The sequence below is a fragment of the Dioscorea cayenensis genome, chromosome 5 (assembly GCF_009730915.1).
Source record: "Dioscorea cayenensis subsp. rotundata cultivar TDr96_F1 chromosome 5, TDr96_F1_v2_PseudoChromosome.rev07_lg8_w22 25.fasta, whole genome shotgun sequence".
In the NCBI taxonomy this organism is placed as follows: Eukaryota; Viridiplantae; Streptophyta; class Magnoliopsida; order Dioscoreales; family Dioscoreaceae; genus Dioscorea; species Dioscorea cayenensis.
In genome coordinates this window covers 29,380,055-29,394,166 of record NC_052475.1, presented here as the reverse complement: position 1 = coordinate 29,394,166, position 14,112 = coordinate 29,380,055, and the positions used below count along the sequence as shown (strand labels likewise).

Below are 14,112 nucleotides of genomic sequence, written 5' to 3'. Positions count from 1 at the left end.
AACAAACCCAGCCGCCCTTCGAAAGACGTGGTCTTTACTCATCCTCGTCTCCTTCTCTCTCGCCAGGAAAAAGCTCGGAGTTTTGGCGTGGAAGAGAGTGGGACCGTGGTCTTAGGGCTTTGTCGGAGAGATCTCGGGCCTTTGGTTTGTGTTTCGATGGCGGCAGGCGGCGGTCCGGACGCTCGGATCGCCGGTGCCGGTGTTGAAGGGTTTTATCTTGATAAGTTTAAGCTCTATCAGACCCAATCGGTGAGTTGATGTCGGTTGTGGCTGGAATTCTTTGTTCTTCTTTGTGTTTCTGTTTAATTGATGTTTTGATGTGATTATTGAGGCTTAATTGGTTTTTGAAAATTTTGATTTTGCCTGTTTCTTCTTGGTTTTTTTTGTACATGTCTCTGATTCGGAAGGATTTCGAAGGATTTGTGGAAAAAAATTGTTTTTTTTTCTTTTCAGATTGATTTTTTTTTTTTTTAAATTATTTCTATTTGAATTCGATTCTGTAGTCATAGCAGTTGATTTTACTGTTTGGAGCTAATATGGTTGAGTAAGATTCGAAATTTGGGATGAATATTTGCCCAATGTAATTTAGTTTCCTATATCGCAAAAAGTCTTTGGTTTTGTTCAAAAACTTGGTGAACTTTGATAAAATTTTTGAGTTTGTTCTTTGAAGTGTAGAGGCGTTTGTTGGCTGATGTTGTGACAGTATTATTTGTTCTATATGTAAAGATTGTCAACATGTGTTAGACCTCTGAATTGATGTGCTTTCATTGTAATGCAGAAGTTTTACATATTTGGAAGAGAAAAGAGTAAATTACTTTGGAAAGTGATAAAGATTGATAGGCTGGAACATTTTGACAGGATTATTTGTTCTATGTACAGATTGTTAACATGCGTTAGACCTCTGAATTGATGTGCTTTCATTGTAATGCAGAAGTTTTACATATTTGGAAGAGAAAAGAGTAAATTACTTTGGAAAGTGCTAAAGATTGATAGGCTGGAACCTTTCGAATTGAACATTCATGAAGACCTCACCACATACTCGGAAAGTCAATGCCGTGATTTGCTGCAGCGATTACATGAAGGGAACAGGTCAACTGGGGGTCTAGTGTTTGTCACCGGTTTTTATGGAATCATCGGTATGCTTTATGTCTAAGGTGTTACACATGTCTAAGGTGTTACACTTGGCGATATACCTTTTACAACGTCACAACAATTCAATTATTTTGCAGGGTTTGTCAAGTTTCTTGGGCCTTATTATATGTTACTTATTACTGAAAGAAGGAAACTTGGTAGTATATGTGGCCATGAAGTATACGCCGTTGCAAAGAGCGAAATGATTCCGCTGTCCAACTATACTGTGTGGTCCAATATGGTTAATTCTAAAGTCGAGAACAGGTTTTTGTTCGATCTGCTTGTATATAAATCTGTAGTATTTACTGCATTTCCCACTATTTGTACAGATCGAAAAACCCTAATGTGGAAGTTGTATTCTTGGTCCCTACATGTTTTTGAAATGTGGTCCGGTTCTAACTTTACAAGTACATTTCCATCAGTTCCTCTTACACATTCCAGAGTGGTTATTAGGAATAAGTTACATATGATATACTTTGGGTGTTATCCTTTGGTTAATGAGCTGACTGTTTTAAGCTGTTTAGTCAGTCTTTAATTCTTTTTATCTGCTCAAGAATGCATTCTTTTTGTTGTGAGCACTTTTCAATGTTTGAGAATAACACTTAGTCATCTTCTAGTTTTTGTAAATTCCATTGTACTTAATTCCAGATGGTTGCTTTTGAGTGCTATGAGGCAAGCTTCACTTATTTTTATGTTGTTATAAACTCTATTGTTTCCAGGTATCAAAGTTGAGAAGTTCAGGTTCCTTCCACCTAGAGGAATATAAGCAGCTTTAATTTATTGTATTAAGCACTTTTCTTGCTTTCTTCACTTATTTTGATCAAGTATCTGAAGATGCATTCACCGTTCCTGTTTTCTTATGATGACTTAGATACAAGAAGCTCCTAGGCACAGTGGACCTTACAAAGGACTTCTTTTTCAGCTATTCATACAATATTATGCATAGCCTGCAGAGAAATGTATGTGATTATCAGACAGGACCAGCCCTTTATGAGACCATGTTTGTCTGGAATGAGTTCTTGACTCGCAGAATTCGAAATCATCTCAAGAATACTCTGTGGACCGTAGCACTAGTTTTTGGATTTTTCCACCAGGTAATGTTTAGTATGAACTTATTTCTGTCTGTATAATAAGAATGCCAATTTTTTCTTTAAGTCAAAGTATTCAAGTATATTTGTTAATTTCTACAAAAAATGAGAATTCCTTCAGTCCTGTATGAAAAGGTTGCTACCCATTATTTACCATGTGCATTAAGTTTATCATAGAGTTTAGCTTATCTTGGAACCATTGTTTTCTCCAATATCAGCTGAGTAGGGAAGCTTACCAGGCAACCTTGTGTGTCTTCTTAAAAATGAGAGCAAATGAAATAAAAAACCATCATTTGGCTCCGCCATTCCTTTATAATATGCTTGATAAGCCATAAGAATTTTGCATTGGGGTATTAGTGGACTGTGAAATGACACTCTAGAATGGTGGCACTTGGTGAAATATCTCACATTGTTCTGTAGAAGTCAAACTAGAGCTAATGATTTTAGCTCTAGTTGTGAAGCTGGAATGCTCTAATATCTCAAGTAAAAGCTCCTTCAGGTACTGGATTTGGCTTCAAATTGGAAGATTGAAGGTTTGGTATAGTCTTCTTTCTCATTTTGTCATAGGTCTCTCAGTCGATTCTTGATAATGCCTATGCCTTTGCACTGTTCAAGCAGATTGATTGAATGATTGTCAATCCCGTAGTGCCCAATGTTTCTCTTGATTTCCTTTCATAATCCTCATTTATTTATTTATTTATTTTGTGAGATTCTTGTGCGACTTCAGTGCCAGTGGACTCTGTGTTGATTATCCAATCATTATGAATTTCATGGGTCTTTGCTTCATGCAGATCCAAAAGGGTCACAACAATGAGCCACCATGGTATAGACAATAACCTATTTTTGTGTATTTCATGTGAACTGAAAATTATTAGTGATTATGAAATTTTTTATTTTTGCATGAATGTTAGTTACTACATGCAAAGTCACCAATCCTTTAAGTTTGAGATTTAGTGAATTTTAAATTATCTTAGACAGTCAGTTTATTATCCTATAAGCTATTACTGTGCACTAATTCTTTGTTTGCTTTAAGCAGGCTGTACTTTCAGCATCTGGGAAGGACTGTGAGCTGACACTCATTGCCAGGCGATCGCGCCATTTTGCTGGCACCAGGTTTTTATGCATTTAGAGCAAACTATTAACTTGCAAAAGATTTTGAGTTGAGAGTCAGAAGGGCTTTTGCCGGCACTGATAGCTTATATGCATTTGTTTGCTTGTATGAAAAGCATTTATCATCATTAATTTTACTGTTTCTCTTTCAGGTACTTAAAGCGTGGTGTTAATGAAAAGGGTAGAGTAGCCAATGATGTCGAGACTGAGCAAGTCGTGTCTGAATACACTCCCAAGGAATTCCCTGCACGAATAAGTTCTGTTGTGCAGAACAGAGGTTCTATTCCGCTATTTTGGTCCCAGGAAGCTTCATGGCGGAATTTCAAGCCTGATATCATATGTAAGTTCTAGATTTTATGAAGGTAATACCATGAAAAGTTGTTTTGTTCATTTATTTTGATCTTCCTTTTTTCAGTGCTAAAGAAGGACCAAAATTATGAAGCTACCAGGCTTCATTTTGAGAATCTTGTGAACAGATATGGAAATCCAATAGTCATCTCGAACTTGATAAAGGTAAGGTTTTTATCAGTTGAGTTTATTATCTTTTATTTATGGTTTTGCAATATGAAGTACTTCTTTTTAAGACATAATTTAGATGTAATGCATTATATGACCTTTTTTTATGATATTTATCGTCATGATCCTTTCTAATAGACATGTGAGAGGAAGCCTCGGGAGGCTAAACTCCGTGTAGAATTTGCAGAAGCAATTAATCAGATAAACAATGATTTACCTGAGGCTGATCGCTTGAGATTCTTGCATTGGGATATTCAAAAGTATTGTCGGAAGTATGTACCTTTCAGTTCTATTCAAAAAGTTTATGAATGATTTCTTATAATCTATAGTTGTCCTGATCATGATTGGAACTGTTTACTTCTTCAGACGAGGCACTAAGGTGCTGGAATTATTGGGCGAAGTGGCAGTTCATGCCTTGAATTTGACAGGCTTCTTTTATTGCCAACTGACACCAACTTTAAGCTTTCATGGGGGTACAATGTGTCCCATATTTGGGTAAGTTCTACCATGGATTATTGTAAAAATAACTTGGTTCATGCTCCTCAAACACTATTTTACATGCTTTGCACATCAATATTTTTTTTTTGGGTGAGAAATTTTCGTGGACCTAGTGCTCATTAGCATGTATATGAATGAATTTTTCTTGAGGGAAATGGAAATTTATAGTTCATTGGGGACTTATTTCTAACTTGTCACCTTGTGGATTATTATTCAGAACATGTGCTCCATGTTATGCTGCAGGAAAGATGATGCTGGTGACTTTTCATGCAATAGTGAAGATGATAGCAGCAGGGAATCTAGAGGTAACCCTTCTACATCAGGTTACAGATCCCCTGAGGATGATGTTGGTATAGCTGAAAGTGAATCCCCAACAGATAAAACTGAAGATGGTGGTTGCTTTGTTGAACCACTTATGCTACAAAAAGGAGTTCTGCGCACTAATTGTATTGACTGTTTGGATCGCACAAATGTGGCACAGTATGCATATGGTTTGGTTGCTCTTGGATATCAGCTTCAAGCTTTGGGCATCTTAGACACACCAAAAATTGATCTTAAAGATCCTTTGGCTGAGAGTTTAATGATGCTTTATGAGCAAATGGGTGACACACTTGCGCTACAGTATGGTGGGTCTGCGGCTCACAACAAGGTATAATTGTTTTACAAAAGATAAAATTATATATCACCTATGGTTGTTTGAGTTTGCTAGCCCAATCTAAGTTGAGGGCATTGTAAATTCTGCCGGTCAGATTCATTGCTTAACTTTGGCGCATCACATAATGTAAAATTTATCTAGCCTTTGGTTAACTTTTTGAATATATATTATTACAATTACTTTGTTAAAGATAAGCATGTTAGAACTTTCTTATTGCGTGTTTTTTTTTTAAAAAAATTACTTGATATTATATTTGGTTTTCGGTCAGGATACTAAAGATTTGTGTCTTAATTGCGTTGTATAAGTTTCATATAATCATTGAAATAAGTTTGTTTAGATGTCTGATTTTATTTAATGTTCTAGAAGTCAAATTTCCCATGAGAAATTACTTTTCTCTGGCTATAACAGAATATTGATCTGCTCTAGGCCATCTTTTGCTTTTAATGTTATTTGATCTGTCATGAATTTAATAGTAAGCACTTGAACAATCTTTGTATAGTTGGGTTTAACTATTCCATTTGTTTTTGTTATACAGATATTCTCCGAGAGAAGAGGTCAATGGAAAGCAGCAACCCAATCTCAGGAGTTGTTCAGAATATTTCAAAGATACTTTACTAATACATATATGGACACTGAAAAACAGGATGCAATCAATTTGTATGCTTGCAACTTTAGAAAACTTTTGTCCTGTGAATTAACTTGACCTTGTGCGCAACTAGTACCAACTATGAATGAGGTATGGTTAATCTGGTGCACTGATTATGTGTTGCTGGTTCTGCAGGTTTCTGGGGCACTTCCAACCTCAACTTGGTAAACCTGAACTTTGGGAGCTCGATTCTGATCAGCATTACAATGTTGGGAGGCATGATCATGATTTTATTGATGAAAGAGCTAGGTACCAGGACAAATGAGCATATTAACGTGCTTTTGCCCCCGTCTCCTTTTTCTGCTTTATATTTGTTCGATTGACTTGCAATTTTGTGAAATTGATAATATTCATTGAACGCAGTCTGTGAAAACACACTGCATGGATGCTTCTGAGTTTGGTAGAGTCATGACTTTATCCACTGAGCATGCTCAACCTTCTTACTCATTTCAACTATTTGCGCAAGATAAAAGGATGGATTTGCCATCTTCTAAGTTTTAATTACTGGTGGCAAATTTTTTTTATTTGACTTTTCACTTCCTAATTTCAGCAAGTGACACTAAATTTTAGTGTATATAATGCTCAAAATTGATGCACCTAACTTTTTTTTATCCCACTTGTACTGAAAGAACTAATAGTAGGATACAAGCATAGTAATTGTTTGTTACTCCTGAATTGAATTTAGAAAAGATGTTACACTGAGTCTGGTATTGATCACTACTAATCATGGCATCTTATCTTTTTTAGATACTTTAGTAGTTCTAGTTTAAATAAATATTAAGAATTTCAATATTTTTTTTTGTAGGTTAAACATTAAAAGGTCTCTATCAGATGGCAGCATGATATGTGAAAATGAAATTCCTATAAGTATGCATCAGACAGGTGAAACAGAAACTTTTGCTGATACTGCACCAAAACTTTCCAATTGTGATGACAGTTTATCATTTTCCAGGTTAGTTTGTACAGCTTGCAAATATTTACATTGCAGTGAAGAAGTTAGGCACAAATTTCCATTTTTTACAGTTGAACCATCAAAGTTGGAATAAAGGAAAAAGATTTATCATTCTTTTCTTGCTTTTATCTTGGAAATAGAGGTATTTAGTAGTTCAGGCTAGCTTCCATGGTTTTTTTTCCCTTTCATTTGTATAATATTTGTTCCTATATATTCCTTTGTTGCACTCCTATTCATGCCATGTAGTCTGAGATTGTCTTGGCTTCAACTCCTCCACAATAGATTAAACTAATATATATCATGCTTTTTGTGTAGGAATGATCCCATGATTCCTGTCAGGCAGTTCTTTGCAGAGAATATGTGTGGCGCATATTTAAACAAACAAGGGTCTGATGTATCAGACTGTTCAAATTTTCTGAACTTTGAATGGCTTTCATCTACTGGGAATTCTCGTGAGGATTTGTTTGAAAGGTGACCACCAACAACTCCATATATGAAAATATTGTCTTCTTTTCACATTAACTCTAGCCTCCTGCAAATGATTTCTATACATTATTATTATTATTATTATTATTATTATTATTGCTGCAAAATAACTCTAATCTTCATCACTACTGCAGGACATCATTAGGAGATGATATTGAACAAATACCTGAGGCTGAGGATGAACCTCACACTAACGTATGTCATGAAATAAATGAACCGTGCCTCTATTTTGCCGGTTGCTTCCTGTCTCATGATAATAAGATCAAAACATAACATTTTTGTTTATCGTCCATATTGTTTACATCCAGGGAGAGGAAGCAGAAGGAGCTCAAATTTCTTGTGATGTTTCCAATCATAGCACTGACGTTGTCAACATATTTTCTGAGAGCTTTGTGCAGTGGGTAGCCGAAGGAGACAACTGTTTCACATTGATCTGAAGAAAAAAAAATTAATCATAGATGTCTTCTTGCTTGTGATTAGCTGCTAACAGTTATTCAAGTTGATAATGGTATACAAAAGACAAACAAAGACCAGGAAAAAATAACGTGACTGAATTTTGCTAGAATAATCAGTTGCTCACTGACATTGGAAGAGATCGAGCCCGAAATTTCTCTTCCAGTTGCTAGAGATGATCAAATCCTCTTAACTTTATCGCAACATCAGATAGTTGGTTCTTTCATAATTTTCAAACATAGGTTTTCCATTTTGTAAATATCTCGGATGTTGCATCATATGTACAAAGCAGCATATTTTCATTAAAAAAAAATTATGAATTTTGTAAATATTTACCTTTGAAATGTCTCCATTTTAGCTATGATTCGTGGAACAAATATTGGTTTTATTGCTTTTTTTTATTTATTGATTAATTAAATAATTTCATGAAGTATTGTTCATGCGTAAACTATCAAGGACTTTTTCTACATGGAAAATCCCTAGGTGGACGTTTCTAAAAAATAAGAAGAAAAACATCTAAATGTTCAACTAAACCGGATTAATTAAAATTTCAAAATATTAAATTCAACAATAAAAAAAAAATTAAGTTTACGTAAAATTATAAATTATTTAGGGGTATATATGAAAAAAAACAATGTTTAATTAAAAAGTAAATATAAATTAATGAGGGTGTAAAACGTTGAAAGTGCTATTTCGGAGTGATTCCTTTATATTTTAAAGCACTCTTAATTCAGTGCTGAAAAGCGATATCGCGAGAGCTCAAGGAGGCGGCCATGGCACCGGAGCCGGAGGAGTTGAACGAGAAGAACCCTCGTCCTCTCGATGAGGACGACATCGCGCTTCTCAAGACCTACGTATACGCCCAATCCTTGTTCCTACTAGTTTCATTTTCATCTCTATATCTTCTGTCATTCCGATCATTTAGATCCTTGATCCTTTGTTTTTTGTTTCTCTATATCTATATGCGATATGGTTTCCTTTTGGTCAATTCGATTCTTTTTTTTTTCCTCCATATTTAGGAATGAAGCCCTTGCTTGATTTCTAGGGTTTCGTGTCCCCTTTATTTTTTATGGGATGTTTTAATTTTTTTTTATAGGGTTTGTATCTGGAGAGTGCTATTGTGTTATCTTTGGTGTGATTTTTGTTGATTTGCAATTGTTTGATGGCAGGGCTTAGGACCTTACTCTGGAAGCATCAAGAAAGTGGAGAAGGAAATCAAAGAAATGGCCAAGAAGGTCAATGATTTATGCGGTGCGTGGTCATATGTTGTTCTCTCTTTCTATTTCTCTCTGATCAAGTTCTCTATTTACAAAACAATGGTTTTAGATGGTTTTTGCGTTGCTTTGATTTATTTTTTGTAGTTCTGTTTTTAGGATTTAGATTTTAATCCGGATTAACTATATTGCTTTTGAGGTAAATGTAAAGTCAATGTGCTCTATTGTGAAGCTCAAGCACAGAGTGTCACACTCCTTTATTTTTAGTAGAATTTTTTTTATGGCCTTTATCGTGTGGTATGATATTTTGAAGTTAAAATGGATCATTGGATTGAGCTTTTCATCATTCCTAATAATAATTTGTCCTTTCACGATTCATGTAACTGTTGACTTGAGTAGATAATATTGAATATTGCTTGAGGGATAGACATTTGTTAGATTTTTTTTCCTGTCATTAAGATTTCATTGGGTGTCCAATATAGAGTTTGGTTGAACTTGTTAACTTTCATATGAGTTGGTGGTGGTGAAGATAGGGATCAGAACCAGTCCAGTGGCTAGGCATGCTCAATTGAAGGAAGAAAGTAGAAAACTCTGTATTAGGTTTGTAAAGTTGATTGATTGTGCCCTTTGCCTTTACTATGTGTTGTTTTGTCTTTAATGTCTGTGTTGTAATTGGAACTCAAGGCTCATTTTAGGATAAGTTATACATCTTTCTATAGTTTTCTGCTATATATATTTAATTTGAAATATTACCACATTGCTGATAATCCTAAGATTGAGAGTGCTACTTTTACCAAATTATTCAGATGTTTGTGGCAAGGACTTCTGCAGTTATAATTTGGCTTTGATAACTTTAAAATGGTTGTTCCATATGTGTCTCTATGCTTGAAGCTGTAAGTTTTAACAGTATTGATGGTATATGAATTTCAATACAAACTATATTTTTCTTTGGTTCTTCCCCCATTGTTAACAGCTTGCCAACCATTCTTTTATAATTCTTGTTTACAAGGAATTGGAGGCTCCTAGATGCATTGAGTAGGATCTTAGGTGCTCTTTTCTCTTGTAATGGGAAGTGATTAGATCTCCTTGAGAAGGATCACACGACCTCTTTTCTGCCTGTTATGGATATGTTTCTTTATATCTTGTTTCAATTTTGGTGATGGCCCTGATAGTTTCATTTTGGAGGAAAGCATATTGCTCTTCTTTAGGTGAATGAATTCAAATGCCCAACTTTCCGCTGGTAAGAGCTATGCTTCTCCTATTGTGCTTCCTTAGATGCACTGTATGTAGTAGTATAACTGAGCATTCTACTATTGTCCAAATAGTTGCCGCTTATGTTCCCTAGCTTGCATCTACCTATCCTTCAAAAACAGTACAATTGATTTTATAAACTTCTTATTTTGCAGCTCTATATATCATGGATTTTGTCGTATTCCTTATTGCAAGTTATTTCAATAGATATATGTTCAAATCTCTAAAGACCTCAATTTTCAATTAAAAATCAGGAATTAAGGAGTCTGATACTGGTTTAGCTGCACCAAGCCAATGGGACCTGGTTTCAGACAAACAAATGATGCAGGAAGAACAACCACTTCAGGTAAATTAGTTAACCTTGTCAGCATCTTAATTATTTTGATTTTGAATCCTTGATTTTCTATTACAAGTGTGCATTTGTAATTCTGTTCATGTGCCCTTGAAATTTGAGGCTGGCTGTTATATTATCTGCAGGTTGCAAGGTGTACAAAAATAATAAATCCAAATACAGATGATGCTAAATATATAATAAACGTCAAGCAAATTGCTAAGGTATGGTCATTGATCTTACTTTTATGTAAATCATGTATTTGAGTTTGTTGACATCAAGTGGTTTGAGTTGGTCATTTTTTGTACCACATGCAGTTTGTTGTTGGGTTGGGCGACAAAGTTTCTCCAACTGATATAGAAGAAGGAATGCGTGTTGGGTAATTCTAGTATTTTTTTTCCCTACATTTGAGTATATTTGACGTCCCTAAATGCTTCATGTTTCTATTGACATTTAGCACTGAAGTTGAACAAACTATATTAAGATTCCAGGGGTCTAGCTGTTTCAGCATTAAGTGTGTGCTCTTAGTGCTATAAAAATGAAACAGTAGCATAATGACTAATTTGAAGGAATTTAAGTGGAGACATTAAGGACTCCAGTTATGTTTATTTCTTGAGATAACAGTGGGTAAGATTCCAGGGGTCTAGCTTTCAGCGGTCACTGTGCTTTTGGTACTATAAAAACGAAAGAGGGGTGGAATGACAAATTTGAAGGAATTTAAGGGGAGAAGCTGTTTCCAAATGCTGCTGTATATGTTATTATATTTAAGAGAAGCAACAATGTCAAGTGACTTACTCGGTTATTTTCATGTCTTGAGATAAGTTCACAGTGGGTACTTCTTAGGACATGCTCATCAGATTATTGAGGACATTTCCTAGTTTTTACCAACAATTGAAGTTTAAGATGGCTTGGGATGGCAGTTAATTATCCTGACCGTTGTGTATTCTGTGGATGAGGACTGAGGACTATGGCAGTTCTCTGAAGTTTTTTAATATGGTCTTCATGTTCCCTTTCCCCTCTCTGTAAAGAAAGGGCTTGTGTCTGTCTTGGGTATGTAATGCACCAAATGAACATCAATCACATACAGTGAAAATTGTTAAGTTTCCTCTACTGAAAGGATCTCCCTCTTTTGGTGCCTTATTCAATTGACGCTGGATGTGGAGTCACAAGATCGAGAATTGTAAAGTTAGTTTAGGCTAATTGATGGATGTTTTAGGAGGAGGATGCACCTATTCCTTCTCAACACCCTCTCAAAATTGAACATATTCCCTGAAGCTAACCACCCTTTTACTTTGCCAATGCCCTCATTAGAATAATCAGTTCTCCTTATCTCACTCTTTCCATTTAGCCAAAAGTATTATCACTGGCAAGGTGCATGACACTGCTCTAATTTGATGAACCTGTCTCTACCTATGAGTAGCGATTAGCATGTACTCAACTTTGCTCATTGACTCCCATCTTTTGCCACATGAAATACACAAATCATTGTGATCATTTTCGTGATGAATGCACTTCTAATTTAACAATGACACATCTTCTGTTTATTTTCCTAGCCTGTAGTGAGTTACAGACAGAGTTAGAAAAGATCTAATCTTTGATGATTTCAACCTCCTTTTCTACCGTAATGTGTACTGTATCATTTATTGGGACTTAATGTTTGATCCTATTCACTGTTGATCTTTTGTTTGATTCAACTTTTTGTAGAGTGGATAGGAACAAATATCAAATACAAATTCCTTTGCCACCAAAAATTGATCCGAGTGTTACGATGATGACTGTTGAAGAAAAGCCTGATGTCACCTACAATGATGTTGGCGGTTGCAAAGAACAAATCGAGAAGATGAGAGAGGTGTGTTTGATTTTACTTGTATAAGATGAATTCTGAACTTGATATTAATGAAATTGTAAAATTGTTAATTGTTTTGTTGAAACTGACCAAGATGCTTAGCCTTCAAATTTATTTGACTTGTAGGTTGTAGAGCTTCCTATGCTTCATCCTGAGAAATTTGTGAAACTAGGTATTGATCCTCCTAAAGGGGTCCTGTGTTATGGCCCCCCTGGAACTGGCAAAACATTACTGGCAAGAGCTGTGGCAAACAGAACAGATGCCTGCTTTATCCGGGTTATTGGAAGTGAGCTTGTTCAAAAATATGTTGGAGAAGGCGCTCGGATGGTTCGCGAACTGTTTCAGGTTTTTGAGCTTTTAGTGATATTACGTCAATTTTCAGTTATTCTTGAGTTTATAATCAATTAATTCCTATATTATATTATCTCTTTCTCCCCACACAATCTGTAACAATTGTCTTAATCTTGTATATAGATGGCACGCTCAAAAAAGGCTTGCATTGTTTTTTTCGATGAAGTTGATGCTATTGGTGGCGCCCGTTTTGATGATGGTGTTGGTGGTGACAATGAAGTCCAGCGCACCATGCTTGAAATTGTGAATCAACTTGATGGTTTTGATGCTAGAGGAAATATTAAAGTTCTAATGGCAACTAATAGGTACCTTGTCTTGTATTCTTGGCTCTTACAATAATTGTGAACAACCAATTTTCAGAACTTAACATTGACTTCTATCATATGCTATCTCGTGAATCATGTTAATTGACTTCATAAAGTTTAAAAATAAAAATAAAAATAAAAATAAAAATAATCACTAGTTCTTTATGTTTTTTTTTTGTTAATCCAGACCTGATACTTTGGACCCAGCGCTTCTTCGCCCTGGACGTTTGGATCGCAAAATTGAGTTTGGGCTACCTGATTTGGAGAGCCGAACACAGATATTCAAAATCCACACGAGAACAATGAACTGTGAAAGAGATATTCGATTTGAGCTTCTTGCTCGTCTCTGCCCCAACTCAACTGGTAATTGATCCCCCTGATTATCTCTCCCAGATTGTTACCACTTGATACTGTGCTTTCATTATTCAGCATAAATATACATTGCATATAAAATGAGTTCCATTACTGGCTTTGCTTTCCTTAACAAGTTCTGATTGTTTTTCTATTTTTTTCAACTCAGGAGCGGACATCAGAAGTGTATGCACTGAAGCTGGCATGTTTGCTATCCGGGCACGCAGGAAGACAGTTACAGAGAAAGACTTCCTTGATGCCGTAAATAAGGTCATCAAGGGTTACCAGAAGTTTAGTGCAACACCGAAGTATATGGTTTACAACTAGTGAGTTCCCTCTCTTTTGCCATAAACTGACTATCAAAGGACTATGAGATCTTGTTAATTACTCAATGTTGGGTTAGTGCATGTGTTTCTTCAAATATTAAGCTTATGATCATTAGTTGTTACATGCTCAGAGTCAGAGATGGCAGGATGATTATTATGGATCGATCATGTTATGTTGTATCTACAACCCAGCAAATTGATATGGTTTGGGACTTTAAAAGCTCTGCAGTTTGTTTATTGATGATGCACTTTTATTTGTGGAAATCTTGCTTTTGAAATATTTCTTCTTAAATGCATAGGACTTGTTTGGATTGAGATATAATTTAATTGATAGGAACTTTTTATTTTCTGTGTGTGCATATATATATATATATAGATATATATGTATTTATTTATTTTTATTATTTCTCCTATGTTGTAAGAATGCTTCTAAAGCTTGGCCTGTGGTGCTTTTGGGTCATGAGAATGAGGAAAAACAAAGAAAATAAAAGATAATAACTAGTTTTTTCATTTACATTTTTTTATTGGGTTATCCATTTTATTTCCTTTTGCAACCGAACACCAGAAAAATAAATAACTATAAATTGTTTTCCAAATGTTTG

At 35.2% G+C, this 14,112-nt stretch overlaps 2 protein-coding genes across 3 annotated transcripts; both read left to right on the top strand.

Moving 5' to 3' along the window:
• The first annotated feature begins 2 nt into the window (after positions 1-2).
• LOC120261216 (phosphoinositide phosphatase SAC2-like) lies at positions 3-7,896 on the top strand. 2 transcript variants are annotated; one of them, XM_039269002.1, is made up of 17 exons: positions 4-249; positions 932-1,136; positions 1,230-1,395; positions 2,003-2,225; positions 3,256-3,332; positions 3,482-3,669; positions 3,745-3,842; positions 3,984-4,117; positions 4,212-4,340; positions 4,587-4,648; positions 4,721-4,992; positions 5,534-5,655; positions 5,780-5,893; positions 6,450-6,596; positions 6,912-7,067; positions 7,217-7,277; positions 7,391-7,896. In XM_039269002.1, the coding sequence occupies exons 1-17, from the start codon at positions 157-159 to the stop codon at positions 7,517-7,519; spliced, it is 2,376 nt and encodes a 791-aa protein (XP_039124936.1). In that variant the 5' UTR covers positions 4-156; the 3' UTR covers positions 7,520-7,896. The 2 variants fall into 2 exon arrangements, with proteins under 2 accessions (XP_039124935.1, XP_039124936.1); XM_039269001.1 differs by having other exon boundaries at positions 3-249; positions 4,587-4,992.
• A 412-nt stretch (positions 7,897-8,308) lies between these two features.
• LOC120261806 (26S proteasome regulatory subunit 7A) lies at positions 8,309-13,832 on the top strand. Its single transcript, XM_039269799.1, has 10 exons — positions 8,309-8,389; positions 8,705-8,786; positions 10,255-10,346; positions 10,478-10,555; positions 10,649-10,710; positions 12,036-12,180; positions 12,304-12,522; positions 12,652-12,833; positions 13,021-13,196; positions 13,354-13,832. The coding sequence occupies exons 1-10, from the start codon at positions 8,309-8,311 to the stop codon at positions 13,509-13,511; spliced, it is 1,275 nt and encodes a 424-aa protein (XP_039125733.1). The 3' UTR covers positions 13,512-13,832.
• Positions 13,833-14,112: the final 280 nt, after the last annotated feature.

Bases quoted from the DNA above. Each gene is read 5' to 3' on its own strand.
- LOC120261216 (XM_039269001.1), top strand. From the start codon at position 157: ATGGCGGCAGGCGGCGGTCCGGACGCTCGGATCGCCGGTGCCGGTGTT. The intron at 5,894-6,449 runs GTACCAGGACAA...TTTTTTTTGTAG, and splicing joins TTTATTGATGAAAGAGCTAG to GTTAAACATTAAAAGGTCTC. The intron at 7,278-7,390 runs GTATGTCATGAA...GTTTACATCCAG, and splicing joins AGGATGAACCTCACACTAAC to GGAGAGGAAGCAGAAGGAGC.
- LOC120261806 (XM_039269799.1), top strand. From the start codon at position 8,309: ATGGCACCGGAGCCGGAGGAGTTGAACGAGAAGAACCCTCGTCCTCTC. The intron at 10,556-10,648 runs GTATGGTCATTG...TACCACATGCAG, and splicing joins ACGTCAAGCAAATTGCTAAG to TTTGTTGTTGGGTTGGGCGA. The intron at 12,834-13,020 runs GTACCTTGTCTT...TTGTTAATCCAG, and splicing joins GTTCTAATGGCAACTAATAG to ACCTGATACTTTGGACCCAG.